Source organism: Solenopsis invicta, chromosome 3, assembly GCF_016802725.1.
Source record: "Solenopsis invicta isolate M01_SB chromosome 3, UNIL_Sinv_3.0, whole genome shotgun sequence".
Classification (NCBI taxonomy): Eukaryota; Metazoa; Arthropoda; class Insecta; order Hymenoptera; family Formicidae; genus Solenopsis; species Solenopsis invicta.
The window spans coordinates 28,219,302-28,234,718 of record NC_052666.1 but is presented as its reverse complement, the minus strand read 5'-3'; the positions used below and the strand labels follow the sequence as shown (position 1 = coordinate 28,234,718).

General features: G+C 38.9%; 3 protein-coding genes across 8 annotated transcripts in view; 2 read left to right on the top strand and 1 right to left on the bottom strand.

Annotated features, from left to right (window-relative positions):
* The first annotated feature begins 233 nt into the window (after positions 1–233).
* LOC105204921 (hydroxypyruvate reductase) lies at positions 234–9,952 on the top strand. The gene is made up of 7 exons (XM_011174206.3): positions 234–432; positions 2,095–2,235; positions 6,543–6,694; positions 7,232–7,584; positions 7,988–8,206; positions 8,435–8,866; positions 9,236–9,952. The coding sequence occupies exons 2-7, from the start codon at positions 2,101–2,103 to the stop codon at positions 9,478–9,480; spliced, it is 1,536 nt and encodes a 511-aa protein (XP_011172508.2). The 5' UTR covers positions 234–432; positions 2,095–2,100; the 3' UTR covers positions 9,481–9,952.
* LOC105204930 (cation-dependent mannose-6-phosphate receptor) lies at positions 9,892–13,831 on the bottom strand. Of its 2 annotated transcripts, XM_039446813.1 has the most exons (6): positions 13,695–13,831; positions 12,135–12,363; positions 11,501–11,612; positions 11,193–11,393; positions 10,884–11,090; positions 10,746–10,802 (listed from the first exon to the last, which is right to left on the bottom strand). In XM_039446813.1, exons 2-6 carry the CDS (start codon positions 12,314–12,316, stop codon positions 10,746–10,748), a joined length of 759 nt encoding a protein of 252 aa, XP_039302747.1. In that variant the 5' UTR covers positions 12,317–12,363; positions 13,695–13,831. The 2 variants fall into 2 exon arrangements, with proteins under 2 accessions (XP_011172517.2, XP_039302747.1); XM_011174215.3 differs by lacking the exon at positions 13,695–13,831 and having other exon boundaries at positions 9,892–10,802; positions 12,135–12,756.
* LOC105204939 (ubiquitin carboxyl-terminal hydrolase Usp2) overlaps positions 13,032–15,417 on the top strand; it is a 17,945-nt gene continuing 15,559 nt past the window's right edge. For 2 of the 5 annotated variants that reach the window (XM_026133956.2, XM_026133952.2), the window contains exon 1: positions 13,032–13,408. The gene's annotated coding sequence lies outside the window, so the exon portion shown is untranslated. Of the gene's footprint in view, positions 13,409–13,944; positions 14,207–15,417 lie in introns of those variants that run through there. The other 3 variants (XM_026133955.2, XM_026133954.2, XM_039446812.1) reach the window with 3 other exon arrangements.

Here is a 15,417-nt window from a genome sequence, read left to right as displayed (position 1 = left end):
AAAGTTTGCGGCTGAAGTGCCGGGTCGACAACAGGGTTAAATCATAAACAGATGTAATAATTATCTGAACGCGGTCTGAAAATGCCTATCCAAGCAAGGTGAGGAGGGCGTTCGCGACACCGCGAATGCCGCGTATACATTCGCACCCGAACGGTTTTCGCCGGCGAGAGGACGGCCGGGAAGAGGGACGACGACGCCAGCCCCGTCAACAATTCACTCACGGCACTTGATCGCCCGAGAGAGAAAGAGAGTGAGTGGGGACTCCGCTATAAGAAGATAAATGACAGTGCAACGAGTCAGTTTACGGTTGGACCACCGTACGCACGATATCGCAGGGGTTTTCCTCTTGTCCGCGATCAATCTACGAGAGCTACCACGCCGCGGCATATTGCGAATTTCTCGACGAACAGGAGCAGAGACAGCATCGAAGAGGTAGGTCTTAAATTTCGATCCGTCGATCATGCCGCGCCCGAAAAGTCTTCTACGCGGGAAATCTGACACTTGTTGCTGACCTCGAGTTTTCTTCGCCGTTGCGCGACGCGTCGAATAATAGGAATTCACGAAGCGAATTGCGGGAGACCGTGAGCCGGTGCTCGTATCTTCGCGAAACAACGTGTAACGCAATATTCGATTCAATTTTCGAGATGGAGCTCTTCGAGTTTTTCGTGATGTTTTTGAAAATCTTATTGCCCGTCGAAATTGCGGGCATCGCTGTCAAGCGCGCGTCTTTTTATCTTTACATTAAAATTGTACAGAAGGCTTTGAAAAGTAGAAACTCGAGGTAATCCCTCGGACTTTGGTAGACTTGACGATCTGACAAGCGTCGCTCTCTAAAGACGTTACATTGTAATTTATAATATTCATTTGGATTGATATTTAACGCGAAAAATTCGATTAAAATGGATTCGCTGACGCGGAGGATTGATTATTATGCCAAGCTGGAATCAAGTATGGCATCTACCTACCTACTCCGCTTATATAACTTTCACTGACTAGCCACGTCCTGTTTCTGTTGCGACAATGAGCACGCCAACTGTGAATACTTCCTGAACGAATAAATCGGCAATTTCGAGTTATCTCTTTGAATAACACTTTATCAAGATGTTAGATGACGAAATCAAAATCTTTAATGGCGATTAATTACGTTCCGCAAATACAGTATTTTCTCACCGCGTTCTTAAAGTATATAAAATTATTTCCGTTTGTAAAGCAAAGTATACGAATATTATTTTCGCAATGAAAAATATTGGCTGTTCTACAAATGATATTTTGATGATGGAAATTCAAGCGCAGAATTATTCTTGATGAAATTTAAATAGAATTTCTATTAACGAAAATCTCGCTGTGCTAATGATTATTTAACGTAAATTGTTGAAAACATCAGACCTCTCATCAATCAAGTCTTCAAGATAAATTATGAGTATTATTTAGTATTTTATTGGAGAGGTTTTCATAAGAATTTTTATGAATGTTTTTTTATTTTACTCTTTTTTTTACTAATTTATTAAATGTTAAAACTTTGAAAATAGAAACTGTAACTTAAGAAGCTGAAGAAGCTTTTTCATGACACATTAATTTTGCCTATCAATTCTCCGTGATGTGCTCTTTGAATAGAGATGCAATCACTTTTTTGTTATTATCATATTAGAGATCGGCGAGACTAAGAATTTACCAAGATTTAAATTGATAATTAGTTAAGTAATTAATTATCGAGATTCACATGAATAGTGACTGTCGCATTCATGTCGGCAATCATATTTATGATGTATTCGGCCTAATCGATATTTATTTGCTATCAATATCGATTTATATCTGACAAAAGTCAAAGAATATATTTGCGATGCTTGTCGCTTGTTATACGTGTATATTGATTGTCGATCGATCGTAAGCGCTCTCCCTCTGTAATTTTCCAGAAAAAAAAAAAAAAAATGAAACACGTGTAGAATCTTTGGAAAACATAGTCATTATTAGCAATCGATAACAAAAATAACAATTCAATCGAACGATTTATGCCGCGCGGAAATATGTTCGCGAGCAGCAAGTCTCTCTTTCCATTCGGATAAACAAGGTGTTCAAGGGCTCCGTTTGTTCAAGGATAACATGTCGGTCAACTTCAGGAGCGTTCTCATAAGCGATCCCGTGGACGAGTCCTGTGGGGCGCTGCTCGCCGAGTACGGTATTCCAGTTACCACGAAATACAAGCTACCGAAGGATGAGCTGATCAACGAGCTGCAGGTAGGTGGGCTTTAATGCCAGAATGGCAGAATTGCTGTAAGATTGCGAGCAATTTCCGTGCTTTACCGAGCCAAAGCGAATCCTGATGGGAGTTCATCTTGCGAAGTTATAAATTCCGCTCAATATCCGACGTCGTAGACCGGTTGTAAAAAAAAAAACAAAAAAAAAACCCGGGAAGCCGCCCGCTGTGTGGAAAGAGAACGGTGATTTAAAGTCTGAAACTTGGAAAGGAATTCACTTGAGAGGCTACTTCGATCCTTTCGACCCGTTCTCCAAATTCCACAACGCTCCGATTCTAAATTCTTAAAAACTATTCTGAATTTTAATCGTGAGACAGCATTGATTGTTTTCATTTGGAGATATCGCTCCTATCATAAGTTTTCTTTGGTAATATTTCGGAACTTGTGAATTCAATTTTATGTCGAATTTATTTCAGAAGCGGGCTTTTTCGAGTCATTGATTTCGTGGGCTCGCAATGATCATTCTATTTCAATGATTTATTGAATCGTAGCGATCGAAGGAATAATTAATCTGCGTAAATTAAGGAAAATTTGTTGTCACTTGTATCCATTTATTATCGAATAATAATCTGAAGAGCTTTCTCAATATTTATTCGTTTCGTGATAGAATGATAAGGGGCACAGTTTAACGTGATAGAATGATAAGCAGAAACAAAATGGATAAACATCAGAATCAACAGTACGATGAGGATGCAATCGCTACAAGACGATCCATTGTGCTTTTCATCTCATTATCAGATATCGATAGGTAAAGTGTATCCACATTTGCGGATAAAATTATGGACAATGACGATTTAATCGGCAAAAGATCGTGTGATTTAGCCCTCGCCACGAGAGTAGGAGTTTGCCGACAATTGAAATCGATGTTGTTATCGATGTGATCTATCAAATAAAAAATATCACGTGTCAGATGAGAGGAGCGCGTATCATCGATAATATTAGATAACGTTGGAATTCGCGCGGAAGATAAACACAGTTACGACAGCGGGACCCCCCGTCAAGAAGTTATACGAGAAAGATACGTAGTCATTCTTTTTAAACGACTTTTAAAAGAACTTTAAAAAGGAATCTCCGATAAATACGGAGATGCTTTTTAAACGCAAGTCTCTGTGTATGAACCAGATAATTTGTTTTTTTTTTATGGTTATAGAGACAGATACGCAAATTATATATTTTTACGGAGAAACAAATGCTGAAAAAAAATATGCTTTTATCATAGATAAATAAATAGACTATTTTTGTGCGCTAAGCCGATTCTGCCAATTAAATAATATCTGCAAACATTTTTTTTTTGTAGTTTACGCATTAATCTTGATAAGTCGATTAAACTTACATAATAACGGAATTTTAAATCTTTTTCAACAAATTAACACAATCATCTTACTTTTGAGTGCCAAAAAAGTATTAAATAAAATTTCGTTTTCAGATTGGCAAATCCATATTAAATTTAAAAAATTATTTTTTTTTTTAAATGATAAGTTTATATAAACAGTTTACACTTTATAAAACATACTCAATAAGCGCGTAATATTAATAAACATGGTTATATGTCCAATCTTGATTATATTACATGAAAAAGTACATAATATTATTTATTAGTATTTCAAATTATCGAGGATATTATAACTTTTAAATATAATAATTATAATGTTTATAATTAGTTTGCTTTACACGTAATAATTCACATTACTTTTTTACCACAATATTACTCCTAAAATACATCACGAATATTATGTAAAAACAGACGTTAAACGCAATGTTTTATAATATTAAAAAATATTGAATAATATTCTCGGAATATTGATAGTACTATATTATTTTCATTTTTAATAACACATTCTATGAATATTGTGTGCTTAAAAAAGTTAATAATAGGAAATTAATATTTTAAACATTAACTTAAGACAGGAAGACCATATTTTTCTAGTTTTTAAGAATTTAGAATCGGAGCGTTGTGGAATTTGGAGAACGGGTCGAAAGGATCGAAGTGGCCTCTCATGTGAATTCCTTTCCAAATAACTCGGTCTCATCCTCATCTTCCAGATTTTCTAATGATTTTCTAATTCCGTGCGTATACATGAGATGCACATACGTAAATTTTCTGGCGATCAAAATCAGAATTTTAGATTAATCCGTCCAAAGTAAGAATAATCACGTAGAGAATATTTCCATTCTCCTAGGTCGAGCGAATTTCGCTCTGTGTCGCTCGGTATCTCCCAATCCATCTTAAAGCGGGACATTCTCGACGTAATGCAACCGTTTTGTACGGGCGTTAATGTGTGTGCAAGCAGCATGTGGGACGTGCGCGTCTTGCTCTCTTTTCCTCTCCCTCTCTGTCTCGCTCCTGCCAGTTTCTTTCCATGCCGTTTCTGTCAATTTGTTTTTTTTTTCCTCTTAATTACCCGCGCTCGAGTCGGCGATCCGGTTGTATCCAGTTAACTTGGCTGGCTCGGATACCGGTTAGCTGCGACGGGTCGTTGTACCACCGGTTCGCTGCACACGCATAGGCGCCCGTACACGAAGATTTGCTCTGTCCTTTCGCCCATTCGCATTTCTGGATAGAACTGTTAGATTTACGCGCGCCTTCTACTTCACTTTCTTCTCTCTGGCCTGAACCACGTTGCCGCCCACGTTTTCATTTTACTAAAAATCCAAACGCGATTGTAAAAAAATTAAAAAGTCCCTGTGTCGCTTCGGCATCGCAAACTCATTCGTTGTAACGTAAGCTTACAAAGATAAAAAGAACTCTTGCGCATGCAGGAGCCGCGTCGATAATTAGAGGCGAGGAAATTGGAGATTACAGAGAGTGGTTTCTCCAAGATACGTGCTATGCAGATGGAAAAGGAAAGGAAATTTTCTAGACGTGTTTCGATAGCTTCTCAAAGAGAAAACATGACAACGAACATGAAAAAACATGAAAAATCAATCGATTGAAAGAGACTGATAGAAATTTATTTTTCTAAGCTGTGAATGTTTGATTATTAAAATATTGAAATTGGAGAACGCAGCGTTATGCGATTGCCGACATTTTTCCTCGTTTTCATTTCCTCGAATCTATATTTTCTATTTGTTGGAACTAATTTTTTCTCGTGGGAGATAGACGAGAATTGAAGAAAAATTTTCTTGATGTCGCAAACGTTAATCAGTGCGTGAAGTGTCATTTAAACGAGTTCTACGTACATTACATAACATCGTTTCGATACTTTGTTTTTGTACGTTGTAGCTCACGTCGGATCTACGAATTCGTACGATAGAACCGATGTGAGGCGATTCGAAGAAAATAACTTCGATAGGCGCCCATGCAATCGCGCATTATCGTTATCTGTGCATTTTTACGCGGATAATTAAACTGAAGCCTGAACTGATTAGGCATGAAGTACATTTCGCTCCACTTTGCGTAGTAACCAGTTTGCACAAGTTCACAAACAGTAGTCTCCGTAGGCAATGAGCTGAATCATATTTCTTAATCATAGAGCCGCAGATGTGTAACTCGCATTTATGCATCACTTTTCACTTACTCGGCACTCGATATAAATAGAAGCACATGAATTCAGAATTTTATTTTTCAAGAAACCCAGAAAGATCTAGGACAAGATAATTTGTAACATAATTTTACTTTCGTAATATATATCGAAAGGGATAAGTTAATTCGATCAGAACTTACACAGAAAAAAAATTTGTATCAAATCAACAATTATTGTTTTATGTGTAAGCAAGAATATAAAAGCTTCTTGAAAGAATTTATAATCTTAAACAGACATAATTTACTTACATGAAAAAAATTTTCCTTTTCATGTAAGCAAATTATGTCTGTTTAAGATTATAAATTTGTCTAAGAAGATTTTATATTCTTGCTTATATATGAAACAAAAATTGTTAATTTGATACTAATATTTTTTCCGTGCATATGTGACATAATATTTATATGAATATTTCCTTTTAAAAAATATGCAAGATGACTTTCCATCCTGATTTGCAGGCTGCATTTTTGTGCCATTAATATTTTTAAATGATTGCGACTTGAAATTTGAACTCAGATTAAATAACACGTAAATAAATTACAGAATTTGTTATCGAATTTTAAAAAATGATGACATAATAGAGTAGATATGCGTATGTGTATTGTCAAAGTGATAATTCCGAATTTATCACTTCTGGCTTGTCAAGTATATTCATTAAACTAAATTACAATTTAATTTTAATAAAAAATAAAATTTGATCAACTTTTTAATGATTCTTGAAGAGAAGATGAAAAATGTGTATATTCTCTCTTTCTCTGTTCAACAGAATCACGATGCTCTCATCGTCCGATCCGAGACCAAAGTTACGGCGGACGTTTTTGCCGCTTGCCCAAATCTCCGCGTGGTCGGACGAGCTGGTACCGGCGTCGACAACATAGATCTTCAAGCTGCCACACGAAAAGGAGTAATCGTATTGAAGTACGTATGCGCGATCACATATACTTCTATCTTGTCCATAAAGAAGTTGAAAAGTAGATTGGATTTTTTATTACGAGGCAGTTTGACGTAACAGCTCTTCTCAAGCGTATTAATCTTGAGCGAAGAGTTTTCATTAGGCGTTTTACTCGAAAAACGACGAAAGTCGATGTGAGAAGACCTATGGTTCAAAATTTCTTTTTAATCGAAGCTACTTCTTTCTCGCCTGAAAGACTTTCAGAACGGCTCTCCAAAATTTAATGATATAACGGGTTTGCTAGAATTTAGTCAAGCATGAATAAAAGAAATTTTCTTTCACTTTACGATCAATTTTACTTAATTAATGTCACTGGAATTGTTTAATTAATGGAATCTTGAATTGTGTCTCTAATCGAGGCTCGAATAGCAAAAAAATGAGTGACTATAAAACGACTATAAAAAGATTTATTGTATTTCGCAATGTATTTCGTGATTGAGCGCCCACAGATAACAATTACATTATTTGCCACGTAATTTAATCGTTTCTTTTGATAATTGCAGCACCCCGGGAGGCAACAGCATCAGCGCTTGCGAGCTAACGTGCGCTCTGATCTCCTCGCTCGCACGCAACGTCGCACAGGCCGCACAATCGCTGAAGGAGGGACGATGGGACCGGAAACTGTACTCCGGATACGAGTTGTCCGGCAAGACCCTCGCGATCCTCGGAATGGGCCGCATAGGCCGCGAGGTCGCCCACAGAATGCAGAGCTTCGGCATGAACATCGTTGCCTTTGATCCAATCTTGAAGGCCGAGACCGCCGCCGAGCTCGGCATCAGGAAGCTTAATTTGGCGGAGATATGGCCCATCGCCGACTATATCACCGTGCACACGCCGCTCATACCTCAAACCAGAAGTACGAATCGTTCGGTCTGAATCTATTGATTGGGCGCAACAGATTTGTCGAAGCGGAAAAGAAAATTATACAAAGTTTCGACACATTTTTTCTATCTGAAAAAAAGTTCCTCAAATGCCTTCCTAAAAGAAATTCAGAAACTTTATTTCAAAGAGAGTGGGATAGATAAATGTTTAATTGAAAAAAGACGACAAATCTTTTGCGCCAAACAAAGAAAGTTATTAAAAATTATTACCATTTAGTAGAAAACAATTTTATATATTTTCACTATATTTTTTGAATTAATAATTTTAAATTATATGAATTTTTTAGTTGCAATTTCAATTCAATAATAGCTTTATAGAGTTGCATTACGCAATCGGATGGAATGAAGAACGCTTGCTTAATAGCGCATTGTTTGTAGATTTGATCAACGCAACGACCTTGGCAAAATGCAAAAAAGGAGTATACATCGTTAATGTCGCACGTGGTGGTATTGTTGATGAGGAGGCTCTCTTAAACTCGTTGAAATCCGGCCATTGCGGCGGAGCAGCTTTGGACGTCTTCGTGGAGGAGCCGCCGAAGAATCCGATTACTTTAGAGCTCATTAAACATCCAAAAGTCGTCCCGACACCTCATCTCGGTATGTCTTAAACTTTATTCAATTTATATGTCATATCGAATATTAAATTAAAATAAAGTTTACAGTTGTAACTATTATTTCAAAATTAATTTGTATAGTATTTCGTCCTTTATATTTCGCTAGCTTGTTCAAATATTACAGTGAAATAACTGAACATATTCTTTCTTGTAGCTTTCAACTTTGAACGTCTCAATTATGGAGATAACGTTTTACTTTATTCGATTACAGGTGCCAGCACGGCGGAAGCTCAACAACGAGTAGCGGTAGAAATTGCCCAGCAATTCTTGGCCTTGTCCGGCAAATCGACGGAATTCGACGTCACCGGTATCGTAAACGCTCCGGTCTTATCTGCCGCTATGACGAGTGAAAATGAACCTTGGATAGAATTGTCGAAGAAATTGGGTCAATTAGCCGGTCGCTTCCTCAAGGGCAAGCTAAACACCGTCGTACACAGTCACACCGTAGGAAACGGCATGCAGGACAAACAGTTTATACACACGGCCGTTCTGGTCGGCATATTAACCGGCCAGACAAAGAATGGTTTGAATCTAGTTAATGCTCCCACCCTGGCGCAAGATATCGGCGTGGAGTTGCAAGAGGGTCACATCGAGGATGATAACAGAGCAGTCGTCGTGAAAGTTGGAGAACATGTCATTAAAGGTATTATTATAATTTAATATCATGTATAAATTGAATTTCAAACTCACGAATATATTAAGTTACGAATATGCCGCATTTTTAAAACGCGATTATTATTTGTTAACTATTGTTTTTATTACATTGTATTTTTTTATTGTATTATTTAAAATGTTAAGCATAATTCGTTAGAATTCTTGAAGAGCTATCTAGAATTTCAGTCGAGGTAAAATTTTTTTCAAATTCCTGTAGATTAAAAATGTTAACAAAATCTGTATTTATTGTATATTAAATATTTGCATTATAGTATCCATTGAAAAGTTACAAATATATATATGTTCTAATATATTTACAATTGAACATTACGTTACTAATACTTTGTGTAAATTACAGGTACCGTGCGTGACAATCAGTCGTTGTTGCTCGCTTTGGACGACGCCGTCTTTACAAACGGTATCGTACTGAGGGATTACATTTGCTTGTATCGCGCAAACCGAGTGCAAGATCTCGCAAGCATCGTGAACGTTTTTTCGTCAAAGAGCATCAACATCCATAATTTGAACGCCAACGGCAGCTGGGTCATCATTCAAACCGATCGGGAAGTCTCGATCCAAGTGGACGAGATTGAGAGCTTTTGAGCGCGTTGATCCGCATGCTTTCAAAGAGAGAAACGTCATTGACAATAAGCGAAAGAGATGGGAATGCGGAGGCTTGAATTTTGAAAAATCCAGTATTGTCTGATTGTTACGAATATGCAAGGAGTTCTTGTGCTACTATAGAAATACGAATTTTTTTAAATTATATAAATCGCATTTGTTATATCATTATTTATTATCTGATTGTCAAAGTAGAAGATAAGGAAAACAAGGTAAATCAATATTATTAATATACATTACAATAAGTATTTTTTTTAGGCTGGAAGCTAGGAAAAATATAGATAGCAAAATATTCTCGTTAAATGTAGCGACGTATTAATCATTAACAAGTCGCATTTCTTACACACGTAACGCACGTAGAAATGTAAAAAAGGTATATAAAATGTCTATATAGGTATTTATATTTTTGTATTATTAGAGAACTTTGTTAATAAAACATCACATTATCAAATCACCATTCCTGTCGTTATTGTATCCACTGTAAGGGTCTAAGCGCCTGGATATAAATGAATAGTTTGCTATATAAAAGAGACAAAAGCTACTCTAATTGTAGAAAGAGTCTCATGTGTCTTCATTAATCTTGGTAAAGTTTTGTAAAAAAATATATCTATGGAGAAAAAAATAGCATATCCGCAAGAGAATAGCCGATTTCAGCGTCTAGACCCTTGCAATGTTAAAATATGTTATCCTACAAACATACATCGTTTATTATAGTAACTTACATGATTCATGCTTTTACTGTTGTTTTTTGTTAGCCCAATATAAATCGACTTGAAACAAGCCACACAATGTTCGAAACAATCATTTTCTTTGGTATGTAATCATGTTTTCAGGTGTCCATTACAGCTTGCAGTTATGTAAATTGTTCAAATTAATTGAAATGTCTGTCTTGTGAAAAAGAAAAAAATAACATTGGCACGTGACATAGTGTAATGGAATATCACATTTTTCAACATATATACATTGTGCTCTTTAACATGGCAAACGAATAATGAAAAAAATAGTAATACCAACATTAAAGATACGGTATGACTAAATTAACTGAAAGCAATTTACAAAAATAATGTACATGACGGAAGAATATACTTGTTATAAAATCTACTGGATAAATTATAGAAAGCATTGCAATAATACAAACGAGAGTGGGAATAAAAAAAAATTTTGAATACAAATAGACTATTTATAGTACACTAAATCACACACTTAATAAATATCAAATAAAACTGGTTTAACAGAAAGATATCGCATTAAATTCTTTCGTAACTGTCTGCTCGGCAACAGTTGAAAGTGAAGACGACGCCATCCTGCAAAAAGATGGAAGGATAATATTCTTGATCAGATAAAACAGCTGTTACCATTTTCAAAGAAACATCACAGCCACTTACTCTGACTAACGAAGGAAGCATGAACCAAATATCATGGTTTGGCACCATTTCCCAGCCTGTCGCCCCCCTCAATGTTTTCAGCGCAATAATGCCGCCGATGAAATATACTCCAAAGCAGACAAAGAATAGAATAACCAAAACTGAACCCGTAGACAATCCCTTTTCTGGTTGTATCTTACACCCGTATGGCGTTACTAGCTTAAAATACTGCAAATATTAGTAATAAATTAATTTTTACATGCATCCATCATGATAATAAACAATTTGATAATCATAATAAGCACAATAATAATTGCTGTTTATACTTACAAAATTTTTAGAGTCAGAACTCGGAGGATCTAATGCAAAATTTGTTTTGTTGTCCGAGAAACATACAATATTTATCGTTGACCTAATACCATTATTATATATTTCAAAAATTGGAAAGTTGCCCTCCGTTGACAATTTCATGTGTGTATTTTCTATTTTGCCTCCTACTAATACTTTTTTATTGTTATTGCTCATACAAAGCTGCAAAGATATAATATTTAACTTAGATATTGCAAGAGTATCAATACACAATGTAAGTAATGGAACATTGCACTTTTTTAATTGATCCAAACTGCTTTAAAACTTACTGATACTCCATTTCCAGCAGTACACGTTTTATTATCATTGCCTATCACTATTGGTCGATTTGTACATGGATGAAAATACACAGTCCAATTAAATTTAGCATCCATAAATGGCCTGCAAATTAAGTAATCAATGACTCATAATGGATTGTTCTAAAATATTAGATTACTTCAAATAGATATCGTACATATTTAGGTGTATGATAAATGTGAATATTTGATATTTAAATATCAAAGATGCAGAAAATTGCCATGTGTACAGAAATAAAAAAGAAACACTCAAACAAAATTTTACAATATTGAACATAGATTTAGGTTTGTTTGCACCAATGTAGATTAACTTCAGTTCTCGATTTAACTTTCTACCTTTTTCTAGTTTTAAAAATTAGAAAAAGAAAATTAAATAGAGACTAAAATTAATCTATTTCTATTCATTGATGCAAACCGACCTTTTAAAAATGAAATGCATTGTTCATTGTTTGCTTCATCAATTCTTCACGAGTCTTCTTGCAACAAAAAGATAAATTTATACTAATACTCTTCTTTTCTTTCTAGGATTGAAACAACGGACATTTAACGGCGCAAAAAAACAAAGAGAAGCCGAAGGACGGAGGTTAATAGCTCATGATCTACCAACTCTGCATCAGCGAGGCCGGTCAAATTGTAATAGTGGCCGTCCGGTAACGAGCAGATGCATGGTGCCAGCTGCGTGCACTCCGACGACGTTGTGTCACAGAACATTATCAGAAGAAATAACGAGAGCACGACAAACGTCGCGTTACGATCACACATCTTTCCCAGTTTTGTTTTCGTTGACATTTGCTTCTATCTCACAATTCTCACACCATCGACAAGCCGGATGACAACTACGATCGCAAAGTAGATGTCGTTAATAGGCACCATCAGTTGTCTATAGTCGGTAAAGTGATTTACTGTTTTATTGATCACGGCCTATCGTTTGTGCAATCATTCTCCGGGCATTGCAATATATCGCGTGTGGCTGCGGTCCACTTGACGCTACAAATGCTTCGAAGCGTTTGATTAACCAATCGGAACAATGAATTTTGCAAATTGACCAATCGAAAAATACTTAGAAGCATTTGTAGCGTTAAGTGGACCGTAGCCTATGTTATGATTATTTACGGCGCCGTCATCGCGAATCGGTAAAGTAGAAAGTGACTAAAACGAGGTAAGTACTATCAGATAGGAACCTGAGAGCGGCCGTGTCGGCTTTTTTCTTATAACGCTAAAATTTCCGGCGCACTAACGACGCACATCTATTTAGGCCGGAATATGAACTAAAATTACATCCATTTTGCAACATTGTCGAATTTGTTAGTACATACCACCCCTCCCGTAGATAATTTTAGCATAGACTTGAACCATTTTATCGACAGTGTCGCAAAATGGATGTAATTTTAGTTCATATTCCGGCCTAAATGGATGTGCGTCGTTAGTGCGCCGAAAATTTTAACGTTATAAGAAAAAGGCCGGCATGGCCAGGATGGCCACTCTCAGAACTCAAGTCGCTCTCTGCGTCTCTGCTCGTGCGCTATCGCAAGAGGCGAGTGTGTTCCGCGCATAGAACTTATATATATATACTATAAGTTCTATGGTTCCGCGCCACTACCGCCACCGTCAGACGTCGCTGGCAGTCGCTTGGTCGCTGGTCACCGACGTCGCCGCTGCCGCCGCCGCCGCCGCCGTCCGCCACTGCTGCTGTCGTCGCCGTCGCGCCGCCGTCGTCGCCGCTGTCGCACGCGCGAAGGATGCCGATGACTGTCAACGCGGAAATCGGCAACCACGTATCGCCATTTTGTTCGCGCGTGCATTGTTGGCGTATCAGTGCCGATAATCTCGCGGTACGACGAGCATCGAAGTGTGCATCGCGCCAGGAAGTGTCGACGAAAGGTAAATACGCCGGAACCCCCTTCGTGCCATCGTCGCGAGCGACAAGAAGACATCACGAGCGGAGTGTGACGTGACGCGTGACTACGACCACGACCACGACCACGACAACGACAACGACGACGACGACGACGACGTCACCGTTCCCTTTTACACGTAACGCCCACGCACACCCGAGAGCGATCGCGAGCGAAACGGCGAGACAGGAGCGATTCGAGGCGTGTTCGCGCCCCGGAGAATCGATCGCCGCGTCGTCGTCGTCTCGCCGTCTCTCCCGCGCCTTACCGACCTTACGTTGGAATTCGGAGCGGAGCGTGTATGTACGTTCCCGGAGGGGTGACGTCACCGCGTCGGCACCACCGTCGGGATGACCCGCTCAAACGGGCGCGCGCGCGTCTCGCGCCCTTCCCCGTACCCTCTTCTTCTTCTCCCCGTCCGACCTCGAGACGATGTGTGCCAGTCTCGCCACTCCGATCCGCGTCCCGAGTCGCTCGTCATCAGCCGCGCTCCGCCTCCCGGCAGTACGTTTCTTTTCCATTTTTTTTTCCGCCTTCTTTTCCGTTGGCCTCCCGTTCCTCCCGCTTTCTCGCTGGAGTCGTGCGCTCACTCGCGACGAACATGAGCGAAATAACGCGACGAGCGGTTGCTAGGAGTCACGGTCACGGGTGGTGGTGAGACTGGTGAGAACCGCGACAGAGCCGGCCTTATCGCGCGAATCTTCTTCCCCTCCCGCCAGGCTGCCGAGAGGAACTCGCCGCACCTTCCCCTTCGTCGTCGCTCTACGTCACCGCCGGCCTCGTCGTGAGTATCTCCCCGTCGAATTACCCTCCTTCTACTCCCCCTCCCCCGTCTCTCCCTTTATCTTCGACCTCTTCGACTGATTGACTTTTGCCGCATAGGTGCTCGCGCCTTGCGAGGAACATCGGTAGCGAGGGTTAGCGAGACAATTCGCGCGATGTATATGTGTTTGTATGTAAATCGCATGATTTTCACGTTTGCTCTTGCTCTCCTCTTTTTTTTTTTGACCCCGTGGAGGCGAGCTACATCGCTCTCCTCGACCCCGACGGAGGGTTAGGTTACCCAGGCGTTCGTCGGTGCGTTCGATAAAAATATTCATGGATATCGATACGCGCGCGCGACGGCCACCTCGCCCTCCCCCTCTCATCCCTAAAGTGCGTCCGAAACGAATTAGTTATAAAAAAAAAGGGAAGTGAATACTCGTCGTCGAGAACACTCGACGTGATTTCGCACGTCAGAAAGGAGAAAGGGAAGAGACGGGAGAACCCATCATCGGACTTTACACAATTAATTATCACGCTGCGTAAGAGGGAAGAGGATAACGAGATCACGGAAGCAAGGTTCGCACGCCCGCGAGGGTAATCGGCCCGATGTCAACGTGACGCCGCGTGCATACACTGGAAAGAATCTGGATGCATAAATTGGAGTTCTGGTAGATTCAACCTGAAAGGTACAAATCAGACCTAGGCCCGATTTTTCATTATCCGGTTAACTTGTGGTTAAACTTAACCCGATGTTTTATCCAATGAGCTTCACTCATGATGATGCCATAAGTGAAGCTCATTGGTTGAAACACCGGGTTAAGTTTAACTACAAGTTAACCAGATAATGAAAAACCGGGCCTTAGTGTTAAATTTATTAAACAATCTAGCTGAAATATCGAAATAACCAGAGAGATTCAATTTCAATAACGAAAAATTCTAATCGGTATGATTAGAGACGCAGAACGCATTTTGTATGTACACCCAAGGACTTTGATTCTGTCCATGGGGAAATTTTCCAAACTGAGAAGTCGCTATCTTTCTACATACTTACAGTTCTTGATTAACGTAACGACCAATAAGCTCTAGTCATTTTATTAATCATGAACTGCAAGTATGTAGAAAGTGGTGACTTCTCAGTTTGGAAAATTTCCCCATGGACAGAATCAAAGTCCTTGGGTGTACCTACTGTTGGAACGTTTGTGAAAACTGTCAATAGACTTTCGTACACTT